This window comes from Hippopotamus amphibius, chromosome 12, assembly GCF_030028045.1.
Source record: "Hippopotamus amphibius kiboko isolate mHipAmp2 chromosome 12, mHipAmp2.hap2, whole genome shotgun sequence".
Classification (NCBI taxonomy): Eukaryota; Metazoa; Chordata; class Mammalia; order Artiodactyla; family Hippopotamidae; genus Hippopotamus; species Hippopotamus amphibius.
In genome coordinates this window covers 86,459,634-86,475,799 of record NC_080197.1, presented here as the reverse complement: position 1 = coordinate 86,475,799, position 16,166 = coordinate 86,459,634, and the positions used below count along the sequence as shown (strand labels likewise).

The 16,166-nt window shown below is 40.0% G+C and overlaps 1 protein-coding gene across 4 annotated transcripts in view; it reads left to right on the top strand.

Annotated features, from left to right (window-relative positions):
- Positions 1–16,166, top strand: part of DIP2B (disco interacting protein 2 homolog B) — a 215,580-nt gene that overhangs the window by 183,368 nt on the left and 16,046 nt on the right. For all 4 annotated transcript variants that reach the window (XM_057703044.1, XM_057703042.1, XM_057703040.1 and 1 more), the window contains 7 exons: positions 2,277–2,478; positions 7,315–7,424; positions 7,562–7,642; positions 10,903–11,026; positions 12,312–12,433; positions 13,625–13,736; positions 16,051–16,160. In XM_057703044.1, coding sequence (XP_057559027.1) covers positions 2,277–2,478; positions 7,315–7,424; positions 7,562–7,642; positions 10,903–11,026; positions 12,312–12,433; positions 13,625–13,736; positions 16,051–16,160 — 861 coding nt within the window. The remainder of the gene's footprint in view (positions 1–2,276; positions 2,479–7,314; positions 7,425–7,561; positions 7,643–10,902; positions 11,027–12,311; positions 12,434–13,624; positions 13,737–16,050; positions 16,161–16,166) is intronic.

Here is a 16,166-nt window from a genome sequence, read left to right as displayed (position 1 = left end):
CATTCACTCTACCCCCTCACTCTTCTTTATTTTCTGCTTAGTATTTATCAGCATATAGTGTGTTTATATCTATCGTTTTCTACATCCGCTGTAACAGAAGCCACATGAAGGCCAAGACTTTCTCTCTCTTGTTCCCTGTCCAGTCCCCACAGCCAGATAGCTGTGCTGACCTGTCATCAGAGTAGGTTCAGTAAATATTTGTTGGATGTATTGGGATTGTTCCCGATGTCTGTAACTTGTCTGCTTGGGTCATTTGGATTTATTTACTGCCAGTTAGTAGTAATGTTGTAGAAGTGACGTAAGCATGAGATGAATAGCACTAGATGACTTTTGAGATTCTTCCTATCTGCAGGGTCTGTGATTCTGAATTATCAGCTGGTATGGCATAGGCTGTTCGTAGTGGACGATCAGAGAAAGGAAAGAGAATCTGCTGAAGATAGACTAGATAGAAAAAACTGTAAAAAAAAGTGGGACTGGGTGATCTCTGAAAGACAGTTAAGAATCAGAGCTACAAAGAGAATTTTTTTTTTTTACTGTTCATTTTTTCAAACACACTGCTTATTTCATTCAGAAAGAACTTTGGGGAATAGTGATAGAATCTTGTGGCGAATTACATATTTTTTCGTGTTACAGGAAGCAGATTCCCTAGGTTATTTGTTATTCTTCCCTGGAAAGCAACTATAGGAATTAAATGCAGTGCTGACTCACTAATCCAAATTTTTGTAGAAGACATTTGGGGGAGCTGATTTGGGCGTGAAATAAGAGGACGTTATCTTATATGTAGCTTCTCAGCTTGGGGCACTTGGATCTGTAGTAGAACAGGAAGAACACCATATGTTCTGGTAGGTTAGAGCCCAGAGGTGGTTTAATTCCAGGTCTGTGTATGATATAAACTAAACACCTAACTCAGCACCTTCTAAGGAACGTGGTCAGTAGATGACTTACCAGGTGGCGTATTTTCAGTGGGGAATCCAGGCTACACATGATGAATTTGCTAACTTCCTATGTATTCTAAGATACCAGAGACTTAGGAACTCTTGCAGACTTCCCATTTCCTAGTTATCTCTGTTGGTTAGTGGATTAGTCTGAAGAATATGCTTTTCAAGTTTATTCTTCTGCCCTTTTAAGTCGTTTTAATAAAAGGCCTTGTGTGTCTTTTATGACTCTTGGTCCCTTCTTCTCAGGCTAGATCTCCTTTTCAGTAAGACTTGTGGGTAAAACTAAAGAACTCTCTCAGTTGGTGTGTTTAGAACTGGTATTGATAGTTGGTCAGTTAGTTTTCAAAGGTGATTGAAGCAGAAAACCTGACAGTGAGAAATTCTTCAAGTATTAAGTTTTAACACAAAACCTACAAATGTGCCTTCATTTGATGCAGAGGCGTGTGAGCGTGAGTTACACCAGTTTGAGTTCCAGGTCAGCTTACTTCCATAAACCACATCCAAACGCATTGTCTTCGGTTTCTGGTTTCATTTCCTTTAAATTAGATTAATATGTGAGCATTTGAAAAGAAACTTACCTTTTAGAATTAACTTTCCCGTTCCTGTCAACAGTAGCTTGTTAGGAGCTCATCTCTAATGAGTCTTTCAAAAGCATAACTCTACCTATTTTGCATTCATATTTTATCAGTGGATATAATAATTATATGAGCATAGTAACAACAGCAGGTGTAAAAGGTGTAGAAGCAGGCACAGCTGATGCTCAGCACACAAGTGCGTGGCTGGAAACAGGTGTGGCAAGGGAGCTGGTGGCCTTCAGGACTCAGTGTGCGGTGGGCCTCACCTGGATGTTTTGCAGAGGGGATGCCTAGTAACCTGGTGAAGGGCTTACTTACAGAGCTTCTGTTTTGTTCATAATAGAAGTACTTTACCTCTGTTTAATTGAGCTACGTTGGGCAGCTAAAATATTAAAAGAACCAAAACAAATTTCCAGGTCTTGGACATTATCACTCAAGAGAGAATATATTGAGGCTTGCAAATCAGTATCCACCTCTGTCTGTTTAGATTGTATTGGGTTGGCCAAAAAGTTCATTCAGATTTTTCTGTAGGAATAAGGAAAAACCCGAACAAACTTTTTGGCCAACTCAGTATCTCACCGCTCTGCCATCACTGGCAGGATTAGGTACCTTTAGATGTATAGGATCCTAATAATCTACCAGATTCTAGACCTAGAATGCATAGAGAAAGAAAAACTCTAGAATAGAATGATGGATTCTGTTAGGAGGATGCCAAATGTCATAAAATTAATCTCACTGAATATTTCTCTTTGTATTTTTCTAGGCAATCGATAGCATTCATCAAGTGGGGGTTTATTGTCTTGCTCTGGTGCCTGCCAATACACTGCCCAAAACTCCACTGGGAGGGATCCACATATCCCAGACGAAACAGCTCTTTCTGGAGGGATCACTACATCCTTGCAATATCCTCATGTGCCCACATACATGTGTGACCAATTTGCCAAAACCCCGGCAAAAGCAACCAGGTAATAATGCTGGCTTTGAAAACATGACATTACAATTGTAGCTTCAAGAATTCTTTTAGCATGAGTTTTCCTCTAGAGTTAGACTTTACAAAGATTAGTAAGTAACATGAGAATAATATCAGCTGACCAAAAGCAGGAAAGATTGAGATTTTATAAAATAGCTTTTCCAGGTTCAGTCTTGTGAGTGATTCTCAGTAGAGTGCCTCCATTTTCCCTGGACGTAAGGTATGGGGTCAAGGTGATTAGAATCCCACTGGTGGAGGTGGAATAAAGCAAGTCCCATAAGGAAAGGATATGATAATAAGAATAGCTAGTATTTATTGAGGGCTTACTAAAAGCCAAATACTAGCTAACTTTTACATTTTACAAATGTGATCCTAAAGCTTTGCCCTCAGCTGTGGAAAGTAAAGTTCAGAAAAGTTAAGAATTATGCCCAAAGTCATATAGCTGGTTAGACAGAGGTGAGATAAATAGCATGTTTTGCATTTGCCATATTCTTACGAATTCAAGATGCAAATAAAAGTATATGAATTGTCATATGAAACAAGAAAAAAACCAAATGGTCAATTTCACCTTTTTGCCTAATTTCTGAACAGACCTAGGTTATAGGGCTGATGAGTAGGAGACTAAAGGCAGGAGTAATTGATTGATGGTTAGTCATGTTAACATATCTGTTCAATCCAACATGAAGTCATTAAGTTTTAATGTTGCTTTTTCATTTTAATCGAGAAGTTAACGAGAGCCTCTCAGTTTCTTGTATGCCTAGAAACACAGGAGCCAAAATCTGGCCTTTACAGTTCCCACTGCTACCACACACACTCACACACATACACATACACACTGTGTACATCAGCACGTCAGCCCCTAAACGTGTTGGGAAGAGGACATAAAAGTGGTAAGATTAGGAAGGCAAAGGGAAGTGTGGCATTTAATTATATTTCCATTAAGACCACTTTTGCTGAAAGGTAAAAATATGATGTACGATAATAAAATAAAAGGTAAGCCTCTGACTGTAGGATATTTTTATTAGGATATTACAAAGATAATGTACTCTGCCTTGCAGTGGTTATTACTTCAGTGGTCTCGTGGCTCAAGATTATATCACACTTGGTTATCTAGATGTTATTGTCAACTCACCAGGTAACCTTATCTTAGTAACAGTGTGTATAGAGCTAAGGTATATATGATATTTATCAGTTTCTGCTACTGGAGTTGAAAGTTTATGGAGGCTAATATTATAAAGGGGCAGTTAGAATCAAGAAGTCTATACTAATCAAGAAATATATAAAAAGAAGTATCTTCATATTTCCTCCCTAAGTATCTGACAGATATGTAAAACAAATCCTTTTTCATCTCATTCTGTTATGCTGAAGTCCTACATTCATGTGTCATATGTGTAAAATCCTATTTTAAATAGCATTTAATGTAGAATTCCTTTAACAAAGTTTTCATTTCAGTAGATGCTTAAAAGATGCAACTCAGAGACATAGCAGATGCTTAAAACATTGCTTTTACTAGCCAGATTTCACCCAGTTTTACTAAGTGATGAAACCTGTGTAAAAGGTTTATTCCTAAGCCCCCACAGGCATAGCATCTGATGAAAGCATTAGGTTTGGCTTCTGTGTTTCTGCTGTCTGTTATGATAGTCTTTTAAGATTTTAGTGGGATGCGTATGGTCAGACGAAAGCAGCTTGAAAATTGTGGCATTCATGGAGCAGATGTGATGTGGGGATAACATGAGAGGTTGGGGTTTAAGAAGAATACAGGAGCGTAGAGATGGATGGGAGTGAGGTAAGAAAGGAAAGGAGAGGAAAAGGAAGATAGAGGTGTTAAGACAGCCCAGTGATAAGAATCTCATTGAGATGCCTGTTAAGCTATTGTATAAAGAATGGGAATGTGTTAGGACTGGTTTTGGCCACAAGTTTCAAAAGAACATAATGGCTGCTTAAACAAGAGACAAGCTTATTTCTTTCTCAGGTAAAAGAAATCCAGAGCTAGGCAGTCCAAGGCTAGGATGGAACTGGCTAGGAACCCTCAATCACCATGGGTCCAGCTTCCCAGCTTCCCAGCATCTTATTGCACTGGCATTGTTATCAGTTAACTGTTGTTATAGATATGCTGCATAACAAATAACACTAAAACTCAGTGGTTTAAATAAGTGGTTTAAAGTAAGACGCATTTATTTTTCACTCATGGAATGTGGATCTGCTGAACCTGGCTGGGATCAGCTGGCCTTGGCTTGGCTCCAGGCTGTAGATTGGGTTCAGAACTGTTCCATGTGTCTCCTCATCATGGGACCAGCAGCTACCTGGGCCATATTTTCCTCAAGGCAGATGGCAAAAGCAAGAAGGCAAGCCAAACCATACAAGCATACGTAAAGCTTCTGTTTGCTTCATGTTTCCTAACATTTTATTGTCCAAAACAAGTCAGACCATGCCCACAGTCAGTGGAGCAGAGAGGTTTATACTCCTCTCTTGTAATCACAGCAAGGAAGATTTGTAAGAAAATAAAACAATCTGCCACAGCTAGCCTTAGCATACTGCCTCAGGGTTCATTTCAGCTCCTCACCTCCAGCCATCAGTTCTACGTTCCAGCTAGCAGATGGGAGAAAAAGACAAAGAAGGAAATACCCTTCCCCTTTAAATATATCTTCTAGAAATTGCACATATTACTTACCCTTACATTTTATTCACCTACACTAAAGAATATAGTCTTTATTCCAGGCATTTGCCCAGCTAAAAACTGGGGGTTGTATTTTTAAAGAAGAAGAGGAGAATAGAATTGGGGGACTTCTCTGGTGGCTCAGTGGGTAAGACTCTGTGCTCCCAATGCATATCCTTGGTCAGGGAACTGTATCTCACATGCATGCGGCAACTAAGGAGCCCGCCTGCTGCAGCTAAGACCCGGATCAACCAAAAAATAAATAAAATAAATAAATTTTTTAAAAAAAAGAATAGAATTGGGGTTGATGACTAGCAGTCTTTGCCACTGGAAATTTACAGAATTTGGTGGGGAAAATAAGAAGGCATATTACAGGTACAGCACAATATCAGCAATTAACCTCCTAGATTTATTGCTTTCAGTAATTTTTCACTCTCTTTGGCCCATAGACTCAAGAAATGCATACAGAAGGCCTGAAGAAATTACTGCTGAATTATTTTTGTCATTTTAAATTACTCTGAAAGATTCACTTTTTAAAATGTCATGCCTTTATTAACTTTACAGTGTGAGCCCAGGAATGGGCAACTTACACAGTCATGTGCACTCTGGGTCCTGTCTATATAAAAAAGGCTGTCTCCAACATGATATATCTCTAACTTACTATTGCAGTCTTTGGGGAAAGAATTTTGCATATTATACTTAAAATTTCAGTGGACAGACACTTTGTAAACGAAAATTGTTCAGCAGAGTATTGGCGTACTTTACCCTTTAGGTTGTATTTTTTTTAGTTTAAACTTTAACTTTTCATTTTGAAGTAATTTCACTTACAGAAAAGTTCTTTCACTTACAAATAGTGAAAGAACTCCCTTATGCTCTTTACCCAACTTCCCCAAATATTTAAAAGTGATTCTATGATTCAAGTGATTTTGTTCCAGCTATTTTAGTACATTCTCATAATCAACAGATTTTGGCAATAAATATTATTTAATATTAATCCAGGCATAGCATCAGCATTATTCAAAACTCAGATGGCAATAACTTTTGTTATGGTTTAGCCATCATTGGAGTCTTAATCTTTAAGTAACCATCAGGAATGGCATACAAGGCCTTAGCATTGTTAAGAAAGGGAGAGTTTTCCTTTTTTTATCTTGAGAAAGGGAGAGTTTTCGCTTTTTTTCCCTGAGTGTCAAGCCTTTGGAAGAGTTGAAAGAATACTGTAATGAAGACCCATAAACCTTCCCCTAGATTCAGCAATTGTTAACTTTTTTTTTTAACTGAACTCTTTGAAAGCAAATTGCAGACATCATGACACTTCACCCCCAAATATTTCAGCAGCATATCTCTAGAGAACAAAAACATTCTCCTAAAATTTTTCTAATCAGCCACAATGCCGTTATCCTGTTAAGAAACTTAGCATTAGTATAATGCTATGATTTAATAATACACCGTCTATGTTCATATTTCTCTACTTGTTTGTTATAGTAGCTGATTTTTTTTTTTTAATCAAGTGTACAAAGTCACACATTGCTTTTGGCTGTCATGTCCTTTAACTTGAAAGCTCCCAAATCTGTTTTGTCTTCAAGACATGGACCTTTTTGAAGAATCTAGGCCAGTTGTCTTGTAGAATGTCCTTCGGTCTGGTTTCATTACTCACTTAAAATAAAGCCCTTTGATATTCCTGATGAACTCACTCTCAGTCTTCATAGATGGCAGGTTTCTCTTCAGACCAGATATTCATTACTGTTAAGCCCGCTCTTAGGGTTTTCTCCATGATTGGAGCAGATGAAATTTATCAGTAGGAACCAATGCAACCAACTGTCGCCTCCTCAGAGTGAAAATTTCCTTCTATGCCCAGTCCCTCCACCCCCAATCCCTGTCTCTCCTGTGGTACTGTTTTCTTTTTTTGTCCTATTTTCTTTTTTTCTGGCACTTCCTGCTACCTGACGTTATTTATTTGTGGATGTGTTTATTGGTCGCCTTTCCCCTCTAGAATACAAGCTGTTTGTCTTATCTGCTACTGTGTCCCAATGCCTACAAGGGTGCTCAGTCAGTATGGTTGATTGAATGTTTGAACCAGCTTTGGTCAGTCTGGAAATGCTTGGGGGTGGGGGGTGGGGGGTGGTATGTAACTTGAATCACCATCTCCAGAGAGTTCATTTTTGCTTTTACTTACAGGAGTAGGCCCTGCTTCTGTGATGGTTGGGAATCTGGTTGCAGGAAAACGCATAGCACAAGCTGCAGGAAGGGATCTTGGGCAAATTGAAGAGAATGACTTAGTGAGGAAGGTAAGTGTTCCAGAAGTGTTGATTTTTACAAACAAGTCAAGAACAGAATCTACACTTCAGGTAGCAGATGGGAGATGCATTGTCCAGCTTTTTAAAAGTTGTTGACCACGATTCTTTTTTCTGCTTTATGATTTCAGCACCAGTTTCTGGCGGAGATTTTACAGTGGCGAGCCCAGGCAACTCCTGACCATGTACTCTTCATGCTGTTAAATGCCAAGGTATTAAAAATTCAATTGTATATCTAATCAGCTGGCTATTGTGAGAGTATCTGAGGCACTCTTGATCTCTTTCTTTCATCAGAAAATTTCTATTGCCAACTCTGAGGAAGGAGTTATTGCTTTCTCCTTGCTTTGATACATGAGGATAAATTGTGCAGTCACTTCAAGGTTGAAAAGAGACCTCCTGGAGTGTTATTCAATACAGCCTCTTTTTTGTCACAATCAAGTTGTCTTTATTCAGTTCTGATAGGAATGGGAGGGACAACCATAGGTCTACAGATGTACAGAATGCATTGTGTTAATGTAGTTTTTTAACCCGGTTTGACTTTTAATTCTCTGATTTCCACCAGAAATAAAATGACTTTAAATAAAGATTGTAAAAACCAGAGTTGTATTTAGTACGTACTTAAATGATTTATTGCTAACATAGAAAGCAAATGGAAAATTATTCACGCGTATATTTAGCTATTGCTTTCTAATGGATGGTTCACCAGAATATTGTGTTTTTTAAGTTATGCGTTCTATGGGAGTCTGTTAAGATTTGTTTGTTTTAATGGCTGAGTCCGAAGGTAAAAGTACTATGACCATAGCACACAACAGTATTTCTCACCAGCGGGGGGGAAGACTGGAGGGCCTATTAGAGTCCCTTAGGGGACTTACCCAGATGGCCCCCTTCTGCCCCAGGCCCCTGGATTCTGATATTCTTTTTCTCTCTCTCTCTCACACATACACCACACACTTAGAGAAGTTTAAGAATTTATACAGTGATAGAGCCTGAGAGGAATATGCTGTGCATCTTAGTGAGAAGTCAGTTAAAATCTTAAGACCCATTGCTCTGTGGTAGAAAACTTTGGGACTTCCTTGCTCCACCCCTACATGAAGTGGGCTTTTCTTCAAGCCGATGGATTGATTAGGGTCCTTCCATTTCAGTAAGATGATGTCAGTCCAGCTTGTTCCTCACTCCACTCCCAAGCTTGGCTACAGTTAAAGTTATGGCCCTGTAAAACCACGCTTCAGTTACATTTGTTAGTGAACAGTGAGTTGCAATGTGCTTCTTGGTTAGAGACATAATATACATGGGTGACTGAAGGGCATGTGGTCCCTTTATTCTTCTGCATATTCTAACATTTTACCTTGGATTAGCCCAGGCCACCAGACAGCTTAGGAACCATACAACATTGTTCCCTAAGGCCCAGAAAATGCTTCTTACTGAAGTTTACTTTGCTGCCATACCATGGACCAAAAAGAGGGCTATTGTAAGAAATGGCCTTAGGAATTTAACCCTGATTTTAACCAGAGGAATATTCATTTTAGTGTTATAACCTTAATGTCCAACAACAGACAATTGACTAAATAAATTGTGGCATATAAACATGGTGAAATACTATGCAATCATTGAAAATAATGTTATAGAAGAATAGTTGGTGATCCAGAAAATATTCAAAATGTGAAAGTAGGAAAAGTAGGATATAAAACTTTAATAATAATTGAGTACTTACTGAAGACCCCGTCCCAGGTGCTTTCCATTTCATAGTTGATTTTAAAGTTAAAGGAACGGAGGTTGAGAGACATAAAATCACTTGCCTGAGGTCACAGGGCCGTAAGTGGTAGGACTAAGAAATTAGCTCCTTCATTTGAACCAAAACTAGCTTCAGAGCCCACATTCTTAGACAATGCACTGCACAGCTTGTGGCATAATACAGTATGATGCCTTTCTTTTTTATAATGTTGCATGTGAATTTATATATAATACATACTCTTTTTTTAATGTATTTGTTTATTGGCTGTGTTGGGTCTTCTTTGCTGCACTCGGGTTTTCTGCAGTAGCAGTGAGTGGGGGCTGCTCTTCATTGCGGTGTGCAGGCTTCTTATCGTGGTGGCTTCTCTTATGGAGCATGGGCTCTAGGCATGTGGGCTTCAGTAGTTGTGGCACACAGGCTCAATAGTTGTGGCATGCAGGTTTTAGAGAGCAGGCTCAGTAGTTGTGGCACATGGGCTTAGTTGCTCCGAGGCATGTGGGATCTTCCCCGACCAGGGATCAAACCCGCGTCCCCTGCATTGGCAGGTGATTCTTAACCACTGAGCCACCAGGAAAGTCCCTATACATATCATTTTCTTAAAAACCAGGAAAATATACACCAAAAGTTAATAGTGATTACATCTTATATTTCCTAATCTATATTTTCCAGATTTTCTATGTTGAACATGTACTATTTTATATTAATGAAATTTAAAAGTTATTTTTAAAAGAAACAGCTCAGTAAACTCGTTTTTATTGAGTCTTTTAAAGTTAAGTTGTAGTAATTTAAGATAGTGTGGTATTGGCACAATATAGACAAATAACAGTTTGGTTTTATTTGATAAAGTTGAAGGTAGGCATACGCAGTAACCCACCAATTCCATTTCTAGGTCTATGCCCGACCAATACTCATGTATTTATGTACAGGACATATGTATTAGAATGAATTGTCCATCTGCAATAAGAAGAATGGATGAATAAATTGTGGTATGTTCATACAATTAAATACTGTGCAGCAACAAAAGTGAATGAACTGTACACGTAGGCAACACAGCCTAGATGACGCTTAATAGAATGTTGAGAGAAAGAACCAAATCACCAAAATGTATATGTAGAGGGGATGTCCCTGGTGACACAGTGGTTAAGAATCCGCCTGCCAACGCAGGGGACATGGGTTCGAGCCCTGGTCTGGGAAGATCCCACATGCTGCAGAACAGCTAAGCCCGTGTGCCACAACTACTGATCCTGCGCTCTAGAGCCCACAAGCCACAACTACTCAGCCTACGTGCTGCAACTACTGAAGCCTGTGCCTAGAGCCTGTGCTCCGCCACAAGAGAAGCCACCGCACTGAGAAGCCTGCCCACTGCAATGAAGAGTAGCCCCCACTGGCTGCAACTAGAGAAAGCCCACACACAGCAATGAAGATCCAACCAACCAAATAAATAAATAAATAAATAAAATATACATACAGCACGATTTTATGAAAATCAAATATTTCATAGGAGGTAAAAATATAAAGAAAAAGAAATCAGCCACTAACATTAAAAAGCCATGATAGTGGTCCCCTGTGGAGAGAAGGAGAAGGCTGGTGGCGGCATGCATAGCATATAGCGGTGCTTTTAAGCTGTTGGCAGAGGTCTTTTTCATGTCAGACTTGCATATAATGTCAAATTGGCTACATTTGTTACTGTTTTATTTCCTCACTGAGCTTCATCCTGCTTATACTTTCTTCTGTTTACAGGGAACTACAGTGTGCACGGCCAGCTGCCTTCAGCTTCATAAGCGAGCAGAGAGGATTGCGGCAGTTCTTGGTGACAAGGGACATCTAAATGCAGGAGACAACGTGGTGTTGCTCTATCCACCTGGTAAGTGCTGGATTGGTAGACTAGACAAGCTCCACTGCTAGACTACAGACTCTAAGAGGGCAGGAGCGCAGGGCCGCCATACGTGACCACGTGGGCTGTGCACGGTGGCTCATGCCATGGGAACAGGCCTCTCCCCACAGAGATGTGCAGTGCAAGGGCTCTGCTGGGACCCAGTGTGTTGTATTTACTCTTGTATTTCCACTGTCTAGCTCAGTGCCTGGCACTGTGGTAAGTACTGAATGAGTGAATGACAACTTCTTGACATCTGGAAACACTCAGAAGAGACCCTTATTTCTAGGAGTGCCCAGGAACGGGACTGTTTCCGCCAGTTGGCAGAAGCATGTTGTGTGTGAACTCTGACTTCACATTCTCCATGTTGTAATTGGCGCTTACTGTCCCTCGATTATTACTGTGTTCATCTTCCACGCCCTAGTCTAACCCAGCAACCTCTTTCCATCAAGAGGGACTCAGAATTATTCAATGACAGTTTGGTGTAAATACTCAAAATTTTAGGTGAAATATTTCAGTTGTCCCTCTCTTTAGTCTTCTGCTGCCTAACCCACTCATACATCCAACCTTGTATGGTCTTTTATTCCTTTTACCTCATTTTACTTTGTGATTCTTACTTTGCTCTTTTATTTACATTGATACTAAGATTTCTAGAAGGTCATCTGGTAAAGGAATTCCTCCAGCCTTGCTCCTAGGAGATTGTCTTCCATTGACCAGTTAATCACGGTGATGGACCAGAGCACTTCCCGTGGAGGCCACCCTCCTCGTCCTAATACTACAGAGGCTTCATATCAAGTGATGTTTTGCCTCCCTAACACCAGTTCCCACTGGGGGAGTGACATCTCAGGGGTCTAATTGCTGTTCACATAGCAGCCTTTTAAGGAGTGAAAGAAAGCTCATGTGTTTCTCATCTCTCCTTTTCCCATTCTTTTATTTTCCAAGTGAAGCAGCCCTAATTTTTGCAGTTATTTCTAAGTAATATCAAGTAACGATGTCAAAATACCTTCCTCAGGTATCTTCCAAGAGTTTTCTTTACTTCTGACTTCTTTTCTAATTATTTTTTCTTGGCTTCTCTATTTTTTTTTTAAGTTATTTTATGTGTGTCCTTCTTTACCTTCTGTTTCTTATCAATTTAAAAAATTTCTTCTGATAGCGTCTCTGTTAAATGATGGTCTAATTAACCCATCTGGCACATGATTTAATGAACTAGTTTTGGAAACTCTGCCTTTTGCTTTCTCAGTGACAAACCAGGCCGCTAAGTGTCTATGTCTTGCAGGCATTGAGTTAATCGCTGCATTCTACGGCTGCCTGTATGCAGGGTGCATCCCTGTGACTGTCCGACCTCCTCACGCTCAGAACCTCACAGCCACATTGCCCACTGTCCGCATGATTGTCGATGTAAGTACTGGGTATAGCTTGCCTTTTCCTCGTCTCATAACACCCAGAGTCAGACAACTAAGGATCGTTACTCATTTTCCAGTTTAGTTGAGTCAGGAAGTCAAATCTGTCTCCTGAAAACTGCCTCCTTTTCCTTTATCTGATCAAAGTGACCAGCATTTTCCAATGAAGGAATGTGGGAAAGCAGTTTTTGGTGAGATACAGGATTGTGTTTTTATCATGAACATTAAGGAAGTGATGCTGTCATTAATATTTCTCCATGAAACTAATTTTTTTCCCTCTTAAAAAAAATCCTAATATTTTTTCTGCACAGTAACCAAGGTCATTTTAGATGCCAAACTGAATTCTCCCTGGGGTCAAGTCACTTTTTTGGGGGGTTGGTCTTATAAATTCTCTTGGCATAGTATTAAAAAGGTCTCCAGATCTTGCTCTGGAAGTGATAGAAGCTTTCTTCAGGATATGAGAATTGAAAAAAGTAAGATAAATCTCTCTTGCATCATATCCTTAATGTACTTTAAAGCAAAGAGTTAACAGAGTTCCAGTTTTTGTAACATTTGTTTCTCTAAGAACTGCTGCTCTGTCAGCAACTGGAGTCTGCAGTATAAAAGCCCCGTTCACCACAGATGATTTTACTACGAAGTTCAGTCCAGCAAAATGCCCTTGTTATATTCTGCAAAGTAGGCCGGAGCAGCGGGGAGGGGAGTTTCCTTACACCGACACAGTTTGCAGGGTGAGGGAAGTCGGTCACTTTGCGTTTCCTCGCGGGTGTATGGGTGTGTGCGCCATTCCTGTGAGTGCAGCGTCCCTCGAATTCGGGATGTGGTCTAGGTCCAGTGTGTGTCACCATTCCCTGGACTGTTGCAAACACTGCCTCCTTCAGAGATGATCCTCTGACGCTTCTCATTCCCTGTCAAATCCCTACTGAGGTTATAGCCATGGACTATTTGAGAATCACGGTTGTAAACAGTAACTTGTGCTGTGAACAAGTCCATCATTCTAATTCAGTGTTACGCATTTGCAGGACAAATGTCAGGGGAACGCTGACCTCCGTTGTCCTGTGTGTGTTCTTTGAAAAGCTGGTACTGTCCAGTCCCAGTATGATGTGCGAGTGGCTTTTAGCAGCAGCCAGAGCCTATGATGCTACACGGAGCTAAGCCTCCTAGTGCTTGTTTTTGTCCATTTGTATTCTAGGTCAGCAAAGCGGCCTGCATTCTCACCACGCAGACCCTCATGAGGTTGCTGAGGTCCCGCGAGGCAGCAGCAGCTGTGGATGTGAAAACCTGGCCAACTATCATTGACACAGGTGAAAGGGAGATTTCTCCAGAGCCTTTGAGGGAGCAAGAACATTCACTCCCTGAGATTTCCTAGACTCTCATGTCAGAGATGTTTATGCAGCTCTTCTGTTGCAGCTCATTCCACCTGCTAAGACAGAGGCAAAACTTAATATCCACTCAGCTTGAGTTACCAAAGGACTGGATACTGCAACAACCAGATTCAAAAAAGCAGATCACAGTGTGCTAGAACTCTGGAGACAAAACATGTCTTGCTGTTACTCTTGTCATTGTCACACGGTGGTTAGGTATTTATGCCAGATGTGACCATAGACATGTGCGGCTACATGAAGTATTGAGAAGATCTGACCCTTGACTTCCAGATGTGACAGAGTTGGAACAGCATTGGACTAGGAGTCGAAAGACCTGGTTCTGGTTCAAGCTTCAGTCCTTGTTTTCTGTATAACCTTATCTGAGATTACCCTTTCCTAAAATACTACCTAACCTGGCCTGACCCACATATTTATTGAGAATATCAAATGCAACATAATATGAAAATACTTTTAAAACCATAAAGTATGTGAATTTTAGATGGTGTTCCTACGAAAGAAGGGGGTAGGACACTGGGATAGCTGGAGATGGTGGTGGAGGGGAGAGTGGGTTTTAGAGTCGGGCAGACAGTTGTAAATCCTCATCCTCTGTTACTCGTAACTACTTCATGGGGTCATAAAGATTAAGTGACATAATATAGAGCACCAGCACACAATCATAATAATAACAACATCTAACTTTTTATTGAGCCCTTACCATGTGGCAGTCATCTAACATGTATTACCTAATTTCTTCCTATACCAAGCCTATTAGATAGGTGCCACTTTTTTATCTGCATTTTACAAGTAAGCCTGAGGCACGGGGACGTTAAGTGAGTAGTAGAATTGAAATTCCAACCCAGTCCGTTTGGCTCCCTTCCCAGCACTTTAACCATTAATTTCCTCCCTACCAATTTTCAGTAGATATCACATAGTGTCCACCTCAGGAACATTTATATGGATTTAAATATAAATGGGATGACATCTATTTATGGTTATTGTGTCCAGATGCTGAACTAGATTTTTTTGCAATTGTTACTTAAGGATATAGACAAAGTCATTTATAGTATGTAACACAAGCGGATTGTGTTGGTGTTAATGATGTAGATACTTCTACTATGGTTACTGGACCATCATGTTTCAGGAAGACTTGGAATGTTGTCTGTAATACAGACAACAGAAAGGTTTCTTTAGGTACTTGAGTGGCCCTTCCCTACACAGAGGTGGGTTGAAGGTGATGGAGAGGGTCTTTGGTTTGACCCAGAGATGAGTGCCCAATAATACAGAGATTGGAAAGTCAGAATCAGAATCGTTTCTTGATCTGGAAAGCCAGAGGAGCCATCTAGGAGGCATGGTGGGGGCCAGAGACATCCTTGATATCTTTGGATTTGACATACTTATAAAGCAAATTGGGAGGGAAGGGAGAGGTATCATAAAAGAGCAAAGGACAATAATTCCCAATTCTAGGTTATCATTCTTAAAATTGGTCGGTCATGTTACCTTGGAGAAAAACTGTCCAAGTTTTAAAGCAGTCCATGATTACTATAACATGTACTAAATTGTAAATAATGAACTTTAACTTGAGACCAGCATAACAACAAATAAAAAGCTTCCTGAGTTGTCTTAAAGTGCTTTATGTGATTAACTTCCTAACAGTTCTGTGAGGGCAGGTATTATTACCACTTTAGAGATAAGGAAACAGACACAAAGAGGTTAAATAACATCCAGATAACATCACTGAGAAATGGCGGAGCTGGGATTTGAACACTGGCAGTCTGCTTCTTTAGCCTGTGTTTTCAGCTACTATATTACCCCTCACGAATCTTCTTGTAAATACATCTGCCTGATGTCGTTTTCTTGTTTATATTGTCTAGTGGTACCTTCAACCCCAGCCCACCTCTAGGAGTGACATATGTGAGCTGGTTGGTTAAATAAAAGAAGCCTAAGCTTTAGCAAATCCCAGAAGCTAAATGTGGCCATAGCAGAGCCACAGAAGACCAGTTGAAGAGCAGTGGTTTTCGAGTTCCAGTGTGTCTGATTTTATTTTTTAATTTTATTGAAGTGTAGTTGATTTACAATTTGTGTTTAATCTCTGTTGGATAGCAAAGTGACTCAGTTATACATATATAGATTCTTTTCCATATTCTTTTCCATTATGGTCTGTCACAGGATATTGAATACAGTTCTCCATGCTATACAGTAGGACCTTGTTGTCAACATGTCTGATTGACATCAGGTTTTTTTCTTTTCCTTGCAGATGATTTACCCAGGAAAAGGTTACCTCAGCTGTATAAACCACCCACTCCTGAGATGCTGGCATATCTTGATTTTAGTGTCTCCACAACTGGCATGCTTACAGGAGTGAAGGTAGAG